The following is a 19,961-nucleotide window of genomic DNA, read 5'->3' as shown; positions in this document are numbered from 1 at the left end:
GAACAAGTTGAAGTGCCCCATGAATATGCATCTTCCTTGATATCAAGACTGTAGGAAACTCTACCAATCCAACAGCCCAGGTCCATCAACAACAACAACAACAAAATTACATTTTTTAAATGGGTGAAGATGTTAAGGGAATCTGTAGCTTCAAAGAGACTTAAGACACATCAAGTTTTTAAGAAATGGGCAAGACTAGACTACAGTGGGTCAGGCTGCTACTTGGGTAATAAACAGCAGAGTGCGAGGAAGGGATTACTATAAAAGTTGGGGTAGCATTCACTTTCGGAGGGACAGAGGGGAAGGTAACAGAACAGGGTATGTGAAGGCGCTTTTGGGGTGGCTGGCAAAGTTGTATTTCTTGACCTGAGTGATGGTTAAATGAGTGCTTGCCTTATTCACTAAAGTGTGCATTTGTTTTGTGGGGGGGGGGGGGGTTTGGTATTTGTGTTGTATTTGACAATAAGAGTGTTTTTTAAAAAAAATTGTTAAGAAGATCTAGGTGTGTCAGCACAGTAAAAGCCAACTGATGGGAAAGACTGCAAGGTACAGAGGAGGGAAAGGCCCGGCAGCAAATCAGCTGGGAGCCACTGTCTTATGAAAGACTTGAGTTTCAATGAACTTTCCATGTTTAAGTTAAATGATTCCATCTATATTATTTTAATTAAATTTGCCTTATAACACCTTAAATTATTTCTTAAAGCTTATACCAAATGATGTGATCCAAAATAACTCAAAGGCAATCTCAATTTAAAATGAGCTCTGGAATGCCTACTGAAATTGCAAAACGCTGTTTGTTGGGTCTCACAAGCATAGGATTAATCACTTCACTCCAAGTTGTAGCATTCAACATACCAACTTAGGGCAGTTTCAAGTCCCTAGAATTAGACATGGAACTTACCCGTTATTCCCCTACTCAGCTCCCCATGCAAACTATTAGCAACAGATTAAAAAAAAAAAAAAACTGAACAAAATAATTTCCCCCAAACTTGAAGCATCCTAAAGTCTAAGTAAACTGCCACACCCCAGGTGCTGTTACAGCGTTAGCAACATGAGTTCAGAAACTAGGTGAAGAAATACCGGCTCTCCCAAGGTCTACACGGGTTCTGAATTGTGGGGCTGGGACCTAGGAGCAGTGGCTCCATTGCACTCCTGGCATTACGCCACAGGCGAGAAGCACACACAGTCCGGCATGTATGCAGGTCACCTCCCCTGCTGCCCAAGCATTCTGCAGGTGAAACCTTAGCACAATGACCATCAAGAAGTTGTCCCAGCTTTTATAAAATGTGCCTCACACCAAGACTCTCTAACCAGAGGACAAACTTGCCATCACACAGATTGGCACTCTGCAACATGAGCCAATAATGAAAAGACACGTTTCTCTGGGTTATTACGAAAATAATCCAACTTCTTCCTAGGAAAACGGAGAGGTCCGTTTGGGCAGTGCAGCTCCATTGATTTTGAACTTCCACACCCCCTCCTCTGAATTACATTTGAAATAAACACAGGGTTTTTGGTACAATCTGCAGATGGAAACAGGTCCACAAATGACAGACCTTGAGCGCTGGGACATGGCCCTCTGCACACTCTGTCCCACTCTGAGTCTGGCAGAGGCGACTAGTGGCTTGTTGAGGTCACCAGGTGAGTGACTGCCAGCTGGGCAGACTCCCACGGTTCACATTTCTACTACTGAAAATAACAAAATGGGAAAAACAAAATTGGGACACAAGTTATGAAGCAGATCCTAATGGTTTGAGAGGCAGTAGCCTTTGAGAGTTCACAGAAAACGAGGGAGTTTGCAGTTTTATTCACAGCACAAGTGTGGGTGGCGGCAAAACTGCACCGGTGTGACTCTCAACTTGGCCAGGCATCTGTGGCACGTTATTTAATCTCCCCAAACCTCAGTTCCTCATCTGTAAACATGGATTAACAGTAACACCCTTCTCATAGATCGTTATGAAGATGAAATGAAAAAATGTATATAAGCACTTAGCACAGTACCTGGCCCATTATAAGAACTCGACAAATGTTTATCATGATTACTGTTCCTGGGGTTGTGAACATGTCCAGAAACCAAAAGAACTTTCTCTGATGGGCATCTTCCAGGTTTGAATGCAGGGTGCTGTTTCAAAAGTAACTAGTGCATTCTTTTCCTTTTTTTTTTTTCACTGCAATTTTTATAAACCTACAATCCTTAACATGAAAGAGTCACTGCTGGTAGTAATTATGTATATGTGATTTTCATCACCTTCCATGTCTTTTTTTCCTCCCAACTACTTACTCATCATAGGTAGCTAGTTTTCATTTATTATTATTATTATTTGGGATTATTATTTGTAATAGTGATGGCCTTAGCTAGACATCTTCTAGGGCATGGGAGCTGAGTCTAGAGCAGATGTGCTTTGTCTGACCCAGAATCATACCTCTCTCTCTTTTTCCTATCGGCACAGCCACTTCCCACTGTGGAGGTTCCGTCAACACCCACTACTCACTTTCACAGCTTCCCTTGCAGCTATGACTAAGTTCTGGCCAAGGAGGCCTGAGGAAACTTCAGGAAAGATTTTATCCCCTGATGAAAACAGACACTACAAGAGCAGAAAATGGTTTCCTCAGCAATGGGCACCTTATGCTCCCCACAACGTCATTCAAAGGCAGCGAGTGTGTGTGGACATGGGGGAGGGGTGGGACACAGAAAGGGCAGCGATACATCTGTTCTCTTATCTCCACAAGTTACTGCCCAACCTCCTCCAAGCACACCCACCCCTAATTTTACCCCTTCAAGACTGTGAGGCTGGGAGGCCCGTGATGTGCTGGACTCTGGGGCAGCAAACCTGGAGGAGGGCTGGATAGAGAAGAAGACTGAGGCAAGACTCAAATTAGTCCTTTTTCATACTTGTTGGTCGCTAGTCAAGTATTTAAACCTAGAGGAAAAAAAAATTGTGTTTCTACTAGAATTAGTAGTATGTATCATCCATAGCCTTTATTATTCCTAATTCCTATGGCCCCTATTAAAATGATAAATCAAAAATTGATTAGAATTCAGAAATAAGGAAGAAAATCTCACGTACTAGCACAACTCAAAATGTTAAAAAAAAAAAAAATGGAGGAGGAGGAGGAAGTTACAAAAAGATGGCTTCAAAGAAAAAAGTCTGTTCTCCATATTCCAATTGCCCACCATCATGAAACGAGAGAGGAACTCTGAGAACAGGGCTGATTGCTGTAGGTGCCAGGACCTCTGGACAGGGAGGTAGACCTAGGGTAGGGAAAACAGGCCATTTGGCAACTCAGAGTCTTGGTCCGGGGGCTCCTCCCAACATGAGCCACTCCTGAAAAAAGGACGCTTTTCCTATGTCAGTGATCTACAAAGCAATGTGAGATGTCCTCAAGTCAGCCGACATTTCGATGCTGGTGTCAGCATTGCCAGTGATTCGAAATCTAGATTTTCAACTAATGAACACTGAGCAGTTTCCTCAATGTCTCTGCTTCATGGTTTTGAATTCCTGGATCTATTTGTGGGACACCACTAGTGGTTTGGATTGTTATTTTCTGTTCTTGACCTGGTTGTTGGTCCACATTTTTCAGTCCAGTGAGGACCTACTTGAAAAACTACTTTGTTATTTCGTAGGATGGGTACAGAGGTGTTCATTTTGTGCGTGTACATTTCAATCTTCTTTAAACTTTAAAGCTACTCTGCACTTTCAAGAGATTTGCTCTTTCCACTGCCAAAACAAACAAACAAAAAAAACTCTACAGATAGTTGCTGCCTGAATAATCTTTACAGACAAGACATTAGGAATTTTCAATTGGCTATGCACCTGACGACCTTGTTACAAACAAATCCAGTAAGACATTGGAAAAGTGAAGTTTCACTTGGTGTATCACCTTTGTGACTGTCCAGATAAGCAGTCTCAAACCACCCCACCCAGGGTAGGGGCTGCTTGCTTCCTTGGGGGGCTCCCTGTTGATACATGGTCTCTCCCCCTGGCAAGTAATAATGGCCATTCTTTCAGGCATGATTAGTCATTCCAGGCAATAAAAGCAAAGGAAGAAAATGGCTAAGCGTGTGCAACAGAGAGGCCATCGCCAGATGCTTGGGGCGGTCTGAGCTCCTTCACCTCCTCCAGGTATACTCCATGAGTCACTGGGAATCTCGCTCTGAACCAGGGCAGAAGGAAGTCCATCGCTAAGTGAAGACTGCTCTGCCCTTTTAGGGCGGTGACAGTATTTAAGTAAACACCAGCTATTTCCCAGAAAACGACCTCATCTTTTTAAATAGAGAAGAAGGAAAAATAAAGGAGTTTTTTCCTGATCTCAGAGTGGTGGAATTAGGTACTGGACTTATTTCTTAAAGGTCTGAGACATCAAAGTTTTGAACTTTGCAAACGGTTGCCGACATTAGGCCTGCGGTCTTTCTCGGAAGCCCGAGACATTTGTGCAGAATTCTCTTCTGGGATCTGCATGGGTGTGAGAGCCAGAACCCAGTCAGCTCAAGAGCCAGAGATAGAAAAGGGTGTGAATAGTTAGGTCTCCAAAGCACACACCACAACCTGTCTCCCTTACTTGGGTTCACAGTCATATTATAAGAAACTTTTTTTGTTTAAATAAATAAGATAGCTGGGAGTGGAGGAGACTTAAACTAAATGAATTTGGTTTGAAGGAGTAAGAGCCAGGCTTAGAGAAGGTATTGGCCGTGTGGGCTGTTTCTTACTTTTTGGCTCCTTTTAAATATTCCTGAGTGTACTGTGTGCCTTGCAGAGAACTTCCAGAAGAGCTTGCCCCAGTGGACAACTCTGCAGATTCATCCGTGCCCTCTGCCTCCCGGAACTCTCACAAGTTCCTCTGAAGACATGCCAGCCTGAGTCCCTTTGCGACACCTAGGGCAGCTAAGACATACCTATCTTTGTCTGGATAATCTGGTTTCATCCATTACGTTTTAAACAAGAGCCTCCCGAGATAAAAGGCCAACCCAATGCTCACAACTTAACTGTAATGGGTCTTTGAAAAGCTCTGTTCACGCACAGGGTGGCTTATGGATGCTATGCTCTTCTATGAAGCTCAGACACCTAAAATCCAGACACCCTGCCCTGGCCCATTTCTCTTTAGCAGCCGCATCAAGATTTGCCTATATAATCACATGACCCTGCAGCTGGGAATCACCGTATTGTGCTACATTCACTCCACTCTGGGCTCCTCTGGCATTGTTTTGAGGGGAAAAAAAAAAATTTATGCTAAAAGCACATGAGGTACAAGTTATGACTCTCCCTCTCTACTTCACTGTGACCCAGTACAAACACCAACCTCTTTAAATTAGACTGATTTGGTCAGTCCAACAGCCCACCCCTTGCTGGGTGACTTCTGCACACTGGACAACTGGAGAGGAAGGAACACTCTGGTATTTAATCCACACAACAATCCTATGATGTCAATACTATCCCATTTTAAGGTGAAGAAACAGGCTCAGAGAGCTTAAGTAGACTGTCCAAAGTCACACAGCCAGTGGTGGCTGAGCCATTGACAGCTGATTCTATTAGATTTGTGCAAAAGTAATTGCGGTTTAAAAGGTTAAAAATAATTTCCAAAACTGCAATTACTTTTGCACCAACCTAATAGCAGCCATGTGAACCAGCCACTTGTTGACTAAGCTAAAAGTTATCGTTATTCCCAATGTTTAAGGCAATGACAACAAGTGGAATTTGGGACTTAATTCCATTCAGTTAGTGAAGAAAGAAACTCTGGTGTGTTTATAAGTCCAGTAGAGGCCCCTTCCTGTGGATTCTCACCGTTTTTTTTGTTTCATTTTGGTGGGGAAGACTGCTGTATGCCTAGCCCTCAGTCACCTGAAGAAAATATAGCCATGCTGGTCTATGACCCCTCATGTCTATAGGAAAAAGCACAACCCTAGAAAAACAAATTTGTTAATGCCCATCCAGCTTTCCAGCTGGTTGTGAACCTCTGCTGCCTTGGATTTAAACCCTAAATACTTGCCACTAGAGAAAAAGCAACTGCTCGCAAAAAAGATGGGTGGATGTTACCTGCATATTGCACCTGTGACATTTTAAAACAAGTTTCTTGTTATTTTAAAACAAGTTTATGATAACTTCCATGCTTATCATAAAAGGCCAAGAAAACAAAATCCTGTTGGAATCAGATTTATTGCAGCTATAACGCTGGTTATTTGCCGTTATAACACTGGTTACTGAAACATCAGAAGAAATATGCTTATTCAGTCTTATTACTGAGAAATAAAAAGAAAATGGTTCTTCTGCTGTCCTAAGGAAGTACCTTTATTTTCCTTTATGGATCAGAGATTCTGCACCCACTATCAGCTGACCTTCAAGGACCCATTTTTCCCAACAACCATTTTTCTGCAAGTCATCAGTCCTCTTGGATCCCAGGCCTCACCTGTGCATGAGGGTCGTGCAGTGGCACGAACACTGGAGTTCAGTAACTGCCTGCTGCGCGAATGAGTGGTGCTTGCCTCCTGCAAGCTGGACTGAGGGGAGAAGCCTCCCCACTTGTATAATGGCAAATGGTATAGTCTAAGATTCATGGGTCAGGTGGTAAATAAGGTGCCTCTTGCCTCTCACATTCTAGAATTATCTAACTTCCACCGGTGGCTCATTTCCTCTTCTTACCACCAAAATATAGACCACACACTAACATCCACCGGATACTATTTGACTACATTTACATTTTACAACAAGGTTCACTGATTTTTTTTTTTTTTTTACCCTCCATGAATCATCCATTTTCAGCTACTGAGGAGCAGCACTGGTGGACAAAAGTCTAGAACTGCAGTCGGCTCAGACTCCAGGGTCAAAGTCATCAAAACCAGAGACAGAAAAGCTGAAATTAAACTGCTACCCACAGGAAAACATAACAGTTGGGGTGTTAAAAGCTCCTTATCAGTGTTTGTTGAGTTCATACTGTGTGCATTTAGTATTAAACGCAAGATGCAAGCAGTGTGAGTAGGGGTGAGGTGATAAAAGTTAATCTGGAACCACAGTGTCTTCCCTTAACTTCTGTATCAGACTCAATTCTTTCTGTGAATGCGAAATTGGGGTAAAGTGTCCACTTTTTACCCAGGTTGGCCCCTGTGCAGGTCCCCATTTCCCAAGTCCGTGCCCCTGGTACCGGGGCTGCACCGGGGCTCCATTTCCCCTTGATGAGAAAATAGGTGGCCCTTATTGTCATCACTGACCTTCCCCTGCCTCCTGAAGGTTACTCCATGTTCAATCCCTTGGATTTGTACCAGATACAAATGGAGGTGGTGGGGAAAGACCTATTCTGCCTAGTGTGGAAACAAAGCTCCATTCTGACTGAGTTTGAACGACTCGTTACTCTGAGTAACGAAGGAATGTGTTACTTCCAAGGGGCTATCCTAAGCAGAAAAGGATTAATTGGATCAATTAACTATGAGACCTCTGGACTGTGGCACTGTGGCAGATTCAACTTCCAGGATCCCCTATTTGAACTCCCCCAAGCCACCAACCATCTAGAAGCCTGCTCCTCCCCCCACATGGCATTTCCTAATGAGTGCTGTTTGGATGCAATCATTTCTCTCCACACACCCTTTCCTCCAATTTCAACAGAATAAAGAATTGCAGAGAACAGGCCTCATAAAATACGGTGTTCCTGGCCCTCGCTGTGTGCATGTTCACCTTCAGTTTCTGACATTCTGTGGGGATCCCAAAACAGCTTGTCCTCACAACACCTCACAATGCAGATGAAAACTGTATCTAGAAATAGTCAGAAACAGAAAATTAAGAGACAACGAAGGTGAGATTTTCCATCTCACACTCCTCATTAAATTTAAAAACACTAGAACAAAGAAATAGCAAAAAGTCCTCCTTAAAGAAAAAATTTTAAAGGACCATTTGTGCAGCATCACTACACTTTTGGGGGAATCTTCTTATATTAATAATTTCTTAACAATTCTTAAATTATCAGATAATCTAGGTTAATATAATGGCTTGTAAAGCCTATGTCTGTTAATGCAAAAAAGCATAATACAAAACATTCAATATCTAAGATATTCATATTTTACAGGGAGGTAAGTGGTAGTCCATTTCCCTAAACTTTATTTACTCAAATTACAGGCAAATCTCAAAAGGTGGGCAAGGGGTTGGAGAGGCAATTAATGTGTATGGAGGGGAACAGACATCCAAAAAAATTCTACCAAAACAGCTAACTGTGTTACCAGCTACAGTATTCACAACTTGCTGACTTAACTCCCCATGACAGATCTAATTAGAAGGTGGCAATAAACGTTTCCAGGTGTTTAATTAAGTGTGATAATTATTTCTTTCCTTAAAGAGATGGAGTCATATGTTTACATTACAAAGCATAATGTTACCTTAGTTAAAACACTGTGGAAACACTTTTGTGTAACACAGAATTCGAAGCAGGATAAAAATATCTGCTGTGATAAGCAGACTTAGAAGGACTTAACAACTCTTTCATTTGCCAGTGCACAATGGCAACTTAAAAGGCTGCTCTGTTCTGGTTATTTCCTTCAGCCACAGAGTTGTGTTATCCTTACACCTCAATGAATGATTTCTACTCAACATGTCATTCCCCTTCCAGCACTTCTTAGCTGAATTATTTTCTTATCGAGGAAGTGGGGAGATTTTCTGGCTATCTCTACTTTCACAGAAAGATCACAGCAAGAACAAACTCAGCGCAAAGTTCCCTAGTCGCTTGAATGCTCGAGAGCTAGAAGGATTCAGACTATTAGAATTGGATGGGACCTCAGGAGCCAGGGAATCATTTTGTAGATGGATTCAAGTACAGTACTGCTATTAATTAACTTTTGAATGTAAAACTATGCCCTACAAGTCAAGATAGTATTGACTTGACCCCCAATGAACATAATTTATGGAGGGATAGATAGAATTATCAGTCTTAAGTAACTCAAGGATTTTGTTATTTCAACACTGGACACTCAGTTACGGTCTCCTTCTTTCCATGATTCCCACAGGGCACTATGCTCTTTCTATACAGAACTGCGTTTTACGAAATCAGTTGGCTTTAAAGACATGGTGTCCCGGAATCAATAAACATCCTTTAGGTGTCCAAGCCTGGTTGGTCTTGAACGTGGTCTTGAACGTACCTAACAGCTGCCCTGAGGCTCTCATCAGGTGTCTCGCGTCAGGTGCTGAGGGCTGGAGTATCACACGTGTGCGTACACACACCTTTCTTCTTCAAAGTTAGTTTCCACCGTATGATCTCAAGGCAACCCTTCAGTCCCTGCCCGTTTTACAATGCAGGGTTGGATTACAATCTCAGGCCAGCATCTTGGTCTGCAATCTGGGCCACCCTGATAACCCAGTCCCTTTCGACAGCATGAGGGGTTACCAGGAGGGCGTGACACTTAGCGGGGGCCGCGTCTACAGAAGGAAGGAGTAGCATGTGGGGCTTAGGGCAGGAGATGGAAGTTAAGGGGTCGGCGCGAGTCGGTAGGGGCTTCTGACCCAAGGTCTCAGATTGTCGCCGCGATGCACGAACTGGGTAAAACTCCGGGGAGTTTCCGGACCTGTGCGCGCCTAAACACAGACCTACACACACTCGCTCACACGCACCCGCTCACACCCACTCACACTCACTCCCGAAACTCTCGGTGGGAGGAAAGCGCGTCCCCAGGAGCTGCCCGCAGCCCAGCGGCCGGGGAAGCCCCGTGAGCCTGCGTGCGGGACGGGCGCGCCAGGAGACACTTACTCGGAACAGGGGGCGCGGTGGCGCCGGGACACTGAGAGGTGAGCCGGGCGATCTGACGGCGCGGAGTTCCCTAGTCGCTCGATCGCTCGCGGACTCCTGCGAACCGTTCAGCCGAGCGCGGGCCAGAGCCGGCGGGAGAAAAAGAGTTGGGGACCAGAGGTGGAGCGGGACGGGGAGGAGGAGCCGGGAGGCCAGGGGCGGAGCAGGGGGGAGGGGCCGGGAGGCCGGGGGCGGGGAGTACCAGGGAGGCGGGGCCGGGAGGCCGGGGGCGGGGCGTACCGGGGAGGAGGAGGAGCCTGGCAGCCGGGACTGGGCGGTCAGGCCTAAAGCCCCTGGAGGAGAGTGGGGAGTTCTCTGGAGAAAGCGGAGCAGGGCTGGAGAGCCTTGGGAGCGAGACCCAGACTGCAGGGCGCGACTTATGGGAGAGAGGGGTCTGGATCGGCTAGGGACGTACGCTGGGAAGGTGTTACTTTTCTGGCCTCTCAGTTTCTTCAGTTGGTAAAATGAGATATCAGCTTCCTAGAGTGTTGAAACTGTTAAATAAGCTCAAGTATTTTTGCACTGTGCCTGTCATGTAAAAGTACGCGTGAATGTTAGGGTCAGTTGCCATTATTATTATTATTATTATTGTCCGTATGAGCCCCGAAATCCCGCCTGCTCTTAATTTTTTTGTTTGTTTGTTTTGTTTTTTTTGCTTTTCAGCCTCTAGTGGCCTCAAGTCTACCCAGTGATGTCTGACACGCTTGTGATGCATGGTTTCCATTCGCAGAGGTTGCAGGGCTTCCCCTCTGAGTTAAAGGCTCATTTTTTTAGCTCCTGGGAAGCAACCCAGTCTCAGCCATCACCCCACACCCCCCAGGACTTCATTGTGACATCCCCTGGCCACTGAGCAGAAACAAGTTTTCCACCAGGCTGGAGTAGAATCTGGGCCTTCCTTCTGAGAAACCCTGATCCAGGGTAACCATTCTCAAAGGCTAGGGTGCTGGACGTTCCTGGAAGTATGATGAATCCATCCATATCATAAACATCCATTAAGCACCTACTAGATGGTGGCTCTGGGCAGAGGGCTAGGTATTAATAAAACTAGCAAAACTTAATATGTGCAGGTCACTGCTCTAATCCTGACAACAACCTATAATGTAGATTATAGGTTGCTATAGCCAGCCGGCTCCTATCGGTACCCTGATTTTACAAAGGGGTAGGGAGGCACAGTGAAGTAAAATAGTAGCCTGCTCAAAATTACACATTTACAAAGTGGCAGAACATAACTGGAAACTAAACATTTGGTGGGTGAAATAGACAAAAATTACAACACATATGGGTTTAATGCCTCAAATAGGAACATACACAAGGTTCAGAGTTGTTTAGAAGAGGACATCATCCTGTGGTTGTAGCTATAAGGAGGGGGAGGAAAGCATCAGGAAGATCTTCCTGAAAGTGGTGATGTCTGAAGTGAGGAAGAAGGAATGGGAACTTCACAAGCTATAGGTGGAAAAAGAGCACAGTAAACATTTTTCAAGCATTAAAGGGGTTGGGGAAGAAGTGGAATGGAGATTGGAATGAAGTGAAAACAATAGGAAAGGACTAAATCCGAGTGCTTTCTTTCTATAGAAACTAAAGAATATGAATTTGACCCCTGGCTAAGTGGAAAGTCAGAAGGATTTTAAGGCTGAGAGACATCCTCAAATGTTCCAAAAAGGTTAATCAGAAAACAGCATAAAGAAGGCTAGAGCCATGAAACTTGCTTATGAAATTAAAATGTGTCTCAGTTTGTGATTGTTGACGGTAAACAAAAATCAACCAAGTATTCTGTCACCAAAAAAGATTTATAGTCATGAGCTACTTAAGGATGGGGACACATTTTTAAGAAACCAATGGTTAGGCAGTTTCTCTTTGTGTGAAACATCGTAGGGTGCACTGATACAAAACTAAATGGTATAGCCTACTACACACCTAGGCGATATGGTATAGTCGGTGGGGAGGAGAGTAATTTTCCCTCTACCCTTCTAGGTTCTTGGCTGAGACATCCCCTTAATAAAAGACAGATTAACAGGAGAAAAAGTTTAATAACGTGTATACCTCCTGGATACATAGGAGAGACTCAAGAAAACTGAGTCGCTTGTCAAAATGCCTGAAGCCACCACCTTAAATACAACCTTCAGCTGAAGATAAAAGATATTGGGGATGGGGAGAGTCAGTTATGGGAGAGACCAGGAAAAGCACAGTAAACAAGGATGAGGGTGTCATGCGGATTTACATTGTCTTCTGCATTAGTAAGAGATTCTGGAGACAAAACAATCCCCACTCTTCATGGTACAACCTGGAAGACATTCTTACAAATGGAAATGTCTTTTACTACAAAGGTAACTTCTACTTGGTTTTCAGAGCTTCTCCCTGTCTGCTACTTCTTAAAATTAACCAGCCTGAAGCAATCCTTAGGCTAAAGAGACATATTTTGGGGTGACCAATTCTGTTCCTCCACAGCTCCTAGGTTACTACAAACCTATACAGCATGTTACTGCACTAAATACTGTAGGCAACCATAACACAATTGTAATGAGTTGTGCTGCAAAGCCATTAAGTGACAGGAATTTTTCATCTCATCTTCTTGTGGAGCCACAGTGGTATATTTGGTTCCGTCCAGCGTTGACCAGAACGGCATTATTCCATGCATGACTATACTAGGGGGACGGGGAAGAAAGAAGTGCAGTCCGGTATCTGCAGACATGCCGAGCAACGTGCACACAGACAAAGCAAGAAGCAAGAAGCTCTTTTACAGAGTAGGTTAAGGGGAGGGTCTGTTACAACCATAGAGCTCTGTTATAAACAGTTTTTCCCACAGGGCTTTTTCCACAAAGAATGTGAGAGCTCCTCCCACAGGCCCTCCTCATTCCTGTCTTGACTGAGGTGTCGGTGGGTGGCCTCTAACAGCTAGGAATGGAGGGACCCCAGCCATCAAAAAAATGGGAATGCCAGTCCTACAGGCATTTTGTCAATAACCTGAATGAGCAAGGAGATGGACTCCTTCTTAAAGCCTCCAAAAAGGAACTCAGCTCTCCTGACATTTTGATTTTATCCTGGTGAGACCCATACTAGACTTCTGAACTTTAGAACTGTAAAATAATAGGTTTGTGTTGTTTTAAACCGCTGAATTGGCGGCAATTTGTTGTGGCATTAATAGGAAATGAATACAGATGCTGAGGGCCTTACCTAAGTAGATGGGAAGAAGATGAATTCAAGACTAACACAGGCCTTGGAGACTGATGGGTATGGGAGGTGTTGACTTTAAAAACAAAAGAGCCAGTTATTTTACCAGCAAAATGGGCTTATTCTGGAACATCATAGGAATTACAATTTGGGACAAGGAAACTGATGATTTATAGGCAAGTCTGAAGAACAGAGACGAGGGACTTGTTTTATAGTGGGAAAAAAGTACGTGGGGAGGAGCTGTTTCGGAAGAGTTCAGGGAGGTAACAGCTTCTCATTGGCTGAGAGTGGCGGTTTCTCATTGGCTGAGTTGTAACCAGGCAACCAGCTAAAGTAGTTCAGGGGAGGATTGACCAAGGTGGAGGTGTTTTGCTGGGCAAGGAGAAATTCTTCCTCTTACTGTGTTAAGTCTTGTCTTGCCCTTTGGGGTCTGGGTGCCAGTGCATGAGAGCTCCCCCTTCAGGGCTTCCTAACTCCATTTTCAATGAGATTCCTTTGTTTATTTTTAACAGGGGTGAGGGAAAGAGAATCATCTAGTTTGATTTACCAGGTTTCTGCATTAGCAGGCTCAGTTTTTGGTGGTGCTGCCCAGTGGAGGAAGGGACAAAGGCATGTACTTTCTAAATACATTTGGAGTCTGCAGTGATGCAACTTAAATCAGGATTGAAAGAGTTTGTACACTCCCAGCCTCTCCCACCCCCAAATAATTAGAAACAATCCCCGAATGCCCATGGGCAGTGTTATTTGTCACCACCGAGAGTTCTAGTAATGGGTCTACCCTGTGTAAGCTGGCTGACTGGATAAAGCCCAAAGCTTTAATGAGACTGGCTTCCACTGTGTGAGCTGGAAGGAGGAGTCCTGTCTGCATGATTGCGTGAGAGTCAGCCAGGATGTCGTGGTGTCTGCAACCGCAACCCCAGTCACTACCACCAGTGCTTCAGTTCAGCCTCCCTTGTCCCCAGCTGCACCCTGGAGCAGCAGTCCATGAAGCCTGTCACGCGGGACAGCCTGCGGGGTCTCTGCTCCCGCTCCCCACGTAAGAACACAGGACATGGCTAGGCCAAAAAGGAACACCCACGGAGCCATAGGTAGGGGAGTCATACCACTATATTCTCACTGGTGGCTGGGTTGGAGAAACAGGAAGCAGGAGCCACACTGTTCGCAACCCTCACTGCACCGCTTGCAGGCTCAGCCACCATCTTCTTGCTAGCCCCCATTTGCTGCTAGCGAAGCCACATTAGTTATATTAGTGGCCAATGGCTCACTGGTTACAGCTGACGGCCAACTAGCCACAGCTGATGGCGAACCAATCACAGTTGATGGCCATTTACTACCCGAGTGAGCACCTTTCCACGTGAGGCCGAGAGCCTGGAAACTGCACTCCTGGCTCTGTCCCCACAAAGCCCCATCTACCTTTCTCTTTATAAAGATCCTATGATCCTTATCTCCAACATTTTATACCCCAGCGACAGCCTCATCGTTGGTGCCCACGCTGTTCCTTTACCTCATGTAGACTTGCGTTTCTCCCAGTTGGCTTCCTTTCCAATCCGGCCTAACCTCAGGAACCAATATTTCAGTCACTCACTGCTAGTGCCTCCAATTTCTTTATCCTGTTGCCATTCCCTTTACTCACCTGGCAAATCTTTCTAGCCATCCACGGAGAAGGGGGTTTTATCTTTACCCCTTTCCTCGAGACATCTTTCCCACCCATCACATTTCCCACTCGTGATAGACAATCTCACCTCCTATTGCATAGAAAATACACAGATCTTCAGTAGAGTTTTCTGGACTTCCTGCCCCAGCTACCGAAAATACCACTTGTACCCGCACTTATCTTGACTTCCTTTCTCCTCACCACAGTGTACAGAGCAAACCCATTCACCAGTCCTCTGGGTAGCCTCTGAGCCCTCCTACCTACAGGGGCCGCATTCTGTAAAATACTCATTCTCCTTTAGCTTCAACCTCTCAATTTCTGTATTTCCCCACATAAAAGTGCTAAAATTGAAAATAATATAAAAGTTAAAATTTTCCATGGACCCTCCCACCTTCTCTCACCACCACTCACTTTACTAGGGCCACCTAGACCTGAGAGAGCAGGCCTGCTAATAATAGAAGCAATGCAGAGGCCATTGCCCTCAGTGCTTACTTTGCAGGGCCAGGAAAGTGGCCTCAGAAATCTCAGGCAACAGGCATCACTGTCATCGAAGAACCACTAGTTGTAACTTAGGTAAAGACAGAGGACTCCACCTTATTTCATAGTGTGATGATACTTAGAAATTAACAAGATAATTAGCTTTCCTATCTTACTTGGGCCTATAGGTACTTGGATCATTTCATTTGCAAACTACCTCTTGCATATTTCCAATTTGGAGTTGTAAAAAAACGTATTAGAATCCAGGAAGCTCCTACTAACCAGGCCATAATTCAATGGCTAAATATATTTTAAAATAATTGCAATTACATCTGGATTAATGAATCCTCTCAGACCAAATAAAACCCCCAAACAAAACCCTCCAAACCCTATAAATCACATGAAGTAGAGATAGCTGTAACTACAGCTGCATACCAAAAATACCTCTGTGCATACCTCCTATTTTTACTTCTGCCCAGCTGAAGGTATAGAAACTAACTTTAGACAAAATTGTAAAGTTCCAAGAAATCTGACCCTGTTTTCTCTTCTACTCTTTTCTCTTGCTTCAAGCCTCTACTCTGCTTACTCAGTGGCAGCCTCCTCGTTTTGAATGTAAGGAAGTAACTACAGTTGACCCTTCAACAACATGGGGATTAAGGGTGCCAAACCTCCACACAGTTGAAAAATCCACGTGTAACTACTAGTTAACCCTCTGCATAAGCGGATCGAAAATACTACAAGGCACTGTGATATGTGCAAAAGTGTATGCACAAATACTCTGCTGGAGGTGACTCACATTACCTAGGGAAATGGGAAAGATTTCACAAAGGAGATTGGTTCAATCCAACCACGTGGAAAAGGATGAACTGTAGTTGGCCAGACAGAGAGAACTGCACTCCAGGCAATGTGAAGAGAAAGGGGCCAACATTTTCCAGGAGGCTAAAAGCACCAAGGCAAAGATATGCACCTAAACACAGCCCATGGAAATATCTATGTGGCTTTTGTGCTTTACCTACCTTTCCATGGGAGGCTCTCAGTGAGCATGCCTGATGCAAAACATGGCTCTAACTTCACCGTCCTCCAAGATATTATCTGATTGTCCAATTCCCTTTCCAGTCCTATTTCGTTTAGGAGCATTATTGTAACATGTACCCTGTTCTCAAGTAACCATATGAGCAAAGTAAAGAGTATAGGTATTTTCCCTAATACAAGCCAAGGTACACATTGGGTAGGGTAAGAGAATTGTTCAATGTCATGCAGACTAGAAAAACTCAGGGATAGAATGAAAATCAAGAATTTGGGATCAACGATCTTTTCCTATTACTTCCACAGACTGCAACCCCCCCTCATAGCTATTATACATCCCTACTGATCATCCCTTTATCATAGAGAAGTTTTCACCTTTTAGTCCGAATTATTTAACTCCTATGATAACATAGTCACTGAAACACCTCTTTCTCAGAAAAGCCTTCTGGAACTACTGCCTGTGTCAAAGGGTGACTTTACCCATAATCTTAGCCAGTTCCATCAGCCATCTTCCCCATGAAACCAAGTTCTCTGCGTTTCCAGATGTCCACCCCTTAAGCCCTTCTCTATAGAAATTATACTGTTCCCCCAGCTAGAACTCTTATTTTTCTGTGATCGCACCACTAGATTGTCTATGTGGGTTCTTCCTCACCTGAACTATTTTCTTCGCTTTAGTTTTGTCTTGGCTTGGGCTGCACAATTCTACTCTGAGTCTTTTTCTATAAATATGGCCTAAATTCCTGGTTCTACTAATAGAGGTCTCTTGTGTACTTAGACCCACAAAATGCTAGTCCAAGTCGGCAATTTTTTACTTGATTTTAAACCAGAAAGGCTCCCACGTTAGTCCTGGAGCACTCCAAACAGCGCCCTCACCTCGTCGGTTCCGACTCCCATGTTGTTCTCCTTGAACAGCCTCACTTCTTTCCCTCTAATTACCAATTTTCAGAGTAAAGAGTTGGAGTGCTACTTATTTCCATGTATGAGTTCTTTCTCTCTTCCTCTACACAATGTGCACACGTGGTTTTCTCTCCCTTCCTCTACACAATGGCCCCATGGAATTGAACATTTATTCAGTATAATGCGGATTACAAATGGTCTCAGAGTAAAGACACAGCCAAGGTTGTGGTTCTACCGTTAAGTCCTTTTATTAAGATCTCAAAAAGATTTAAGCGTGTGCCATGTAGACCCTTTCTTGGGAGACAGTAGAATTTCTAAGTGAATCCAAGAGCAACCCCTCAAGTGGCCCAAGGTAGAGAAGAGCCTGTCTCAGAAAACGAATGGGTGTGGCTTTTGTCTAAAGAGTGGTTCATAATTTAATACACTCGTATAAGGAACCCACAAGTTTTTAAAAGCAATTTTTTTCTGGATTGAAGCATAAGGGATAGGGATAGCATAAAATGCAGAGGCCTTTGAACCCAAACTTTTCTGGCCAGGAAAAGGGCTGAGAACATGACTCAGTTAAAAACATGGGCCACTTTTTTGGAAAAGGAAGGATGACTCAAGTAGAATAAAACAGCCCAGTGGGTGGAGCCAAGTTGTAGAGAATTGCTTCTAGGAAAAAGGAATACTCAAGGAACTGGTAACATGTGTCCAGTTACATTTCAGAAACTCTGGACCAGGGACTACAATGGACTCTTATTGTCCTCCTTTTAGAATGGGAGCTAGTTACCCCACATCTATCTCACCACTGTATGTTTGGTGTGTGTGAGGCACATAACTGGTCTTATTAGTTCATAGGTCAATGGAGCCTCAGTCAAGATGTCACATACACAGTTGGACCTGATGTAGATGATGGGATCCTGAGGTTCAAGCCCAACCCTGACTGAGTAATAGGATGAAAATATTGGAGTTTTGGGGAGGCACTGTTTTGCATGTGGGAGAAATATAGGTTTAAACACTTAACACATATCCCAGACCAACACATTGTACTGCTTAAGTTCTGTTCCGTAGGTCATACCTATACATTTAGACAATCAGTTGTACATGATTAAAGCATTTCCACTGTGGAAAGAAATGGATTGTCACACCAATTGTTTCTACCACCCATCTGCATCTGCAGTGGAAAAACATAAATTTTTCTCATTCCAGAGAGTCTTGTCAAACAATGTGATACTCTAACTCTGCATTATTAGTTCCCTGAATTACAGGCCATATACATGCAGAAACCAACCAAGCAAGAAGAAGGGGAAAGTCATGAAAAACTCAAAAACAGATTTGGGTTTAAAAATAACTGTAGCAAAAGCTATACACATTTCTAAAAGACCTATAGGTACATTTAAGTAATCTATGTTCAACTTTATCCCCGTACTGCAAAGGGTTAACATTTTAATTTTTTAAAAAAGTATTATTAAACACCTAAAATATCTCAGCAATTCAAAGATGAGTATTCCTGACCACTTTACTCAAGAGAGCAGCTCCCAAAATTATTAAGTCTTATTTGGTATAAAAATACAGCTTTTTTTTTTCACCAACACACACACAAATATCTTTGGTATCACAGTACTGGGTGGTGTTTAAAGGAGTTTGGAAAAATATTGCTTCCTTCTTCCTTCTCCCATGTTAAAGTTTTGTGTGTATTTTTCCATACATATTGCTATAGGACTAAACCCAAAACAGTATGGGATATTACATCTTTTACTTTACAATTTTACCTCACCAACCTCTTTTCAGAGCAACAGATACAAATCTAACCTTCTTTTAGTGTTGAGAGAATATTCCACTGTATGGATGTACCACAATTTATTCAACCATTTGCCTACTAATTAACATTTAGATTTCTAGTTATTTTTGATCTAGTAGATGTTTCAATAAATATCTTCTGTACATATATTTTTGTTCACGAGTGTTTTTCTTTTTGGATACTATCTCAAAAATGACTGCTCTACAAAAGTATGTATATTTAGTCTGTATAGATAACTTTAGTTTAGCCAGCAATGTTTCAGTGTGCCCATTTCCTGCATCTTCACCAAAATCGATGTTGTCACTGTTTAGACTTTATACCAATTGATAGAGGAAAAGTGGTATCACTTTTTTTTTAACATTGTTTAACCATTAGTGAGGATAAACATACTCTATGCTTGCTGACTTTTTCAATGCCCTGTTCTGTGAATTGTCTGCTGATTTCTTCAATAATCTATCATTTTAAAGTTCTCTTTGCATACAGGGACATTAATACTTTTTCCTATTAACTATTGCACACATATTTCTTCTAGTCTACCTATTCTTTTAACTTTGACTGTGGGCCCCTGCCATACAACATTGAAATTTTTTATTTAGTAAAATATGTTTTTCTGGGTTTCCAACCCTGTTAAAAACATCATTCACCCCTCTAAGTGGGTATCTTTGTATTGTGTTCTGACTGTTGACACCGGTGTGAGAAATTTCCACAATGTTTTTCAAGAAAAAGTAATTAACAAAAAAGAAGAAATTAATTTGGGCAAGAAAAAGAGAGAGCAAGAAAGGAGGACGGAGTTGACTTTCATAATTCTAAGTAAGAAAATTCCTACATTTCAGAAAATGAGATTTGTAATGTTGTGAATTCTTCCATCATTACTACAAAGCCACATTCTCAGAAAATGCAAAAATTAAAAACCATATTTTGATGTATTCACTCCATTAGTGTGGATGAAAATTTACCTATATACACATATATATCACTTTAAAAATCCCAACTATTTTTAATCTCACCTTTTTTGAATAATGCTTACCTATTAAGTGAAAAAGAAGAAAAGGAAGGACAGGGCATCTGGGAAAATTATTCAATCCTTCCTACATTAACCAAATAAAATACAGAAATTCTCCATTTTAAAATGTAACATACATTTTAAGTCAACTAAAGTGGTATAAAAGTTACTTAAAATAATAGCATGCTAAAAAAAAG

General features: G+C 43.0%; 1 protein-coding gene across 2 annotated transcripts in view; it reads right to left on the bottom strand.

The window, feature by feature from the left end:
* TNFAIP8 (TNF alpha induced protein 8) overlaps positions 1 to 9,898 on the bottom strand; it is a 110,146-nt gene extending 100,248 nt beyond the window's left edge. Inside the window, exons 1-2 of one of the 2 annotated variants that reach the window (XM_033111142.1) lie at positions 9,718 to 9,898; positions 7,662 to 7,739 (exon numbers count right to left, since the gene is read on the bottom strand). In XM_033111142.1, coding sequence (XP_032967033.1) covers positions 7,662 to 7,677 — 16 coding nt within the window. In that variant the 5' untranslated portion in view covers positions 7,678 to 7,739; positions 9,718 to 9,898. The remainder of the gene's footprint in view (positions 1 to 7,661; positions 7,740 to 9,717) is intronic. The other variant, XM_033111144.1, reaches the window with a different exon arrangement.
* Positions 9,899 to 19,961: the final 10,063 nt, after the last annotated feature.

This window comes from Rhinolophus ferrumequinum, chromosome 7 (assembly GCF_004115265.2).
Source record: "Rhinolophus ferrumequinum isolate MPI-CBG mRhiFer1 chromosome 7, mRhiFer1_v1.p, whole genome shotgun sequence".
NCBI lineage: Eukaryota > Metazoa > Chordata > Mammalia > Chiroptera > Rhinolophidae > Rhinolophus > Rhinolophus ferrumequinum.
This window is presented reverse-complemented; position numbering and strand designations above follow the sequence as displayed.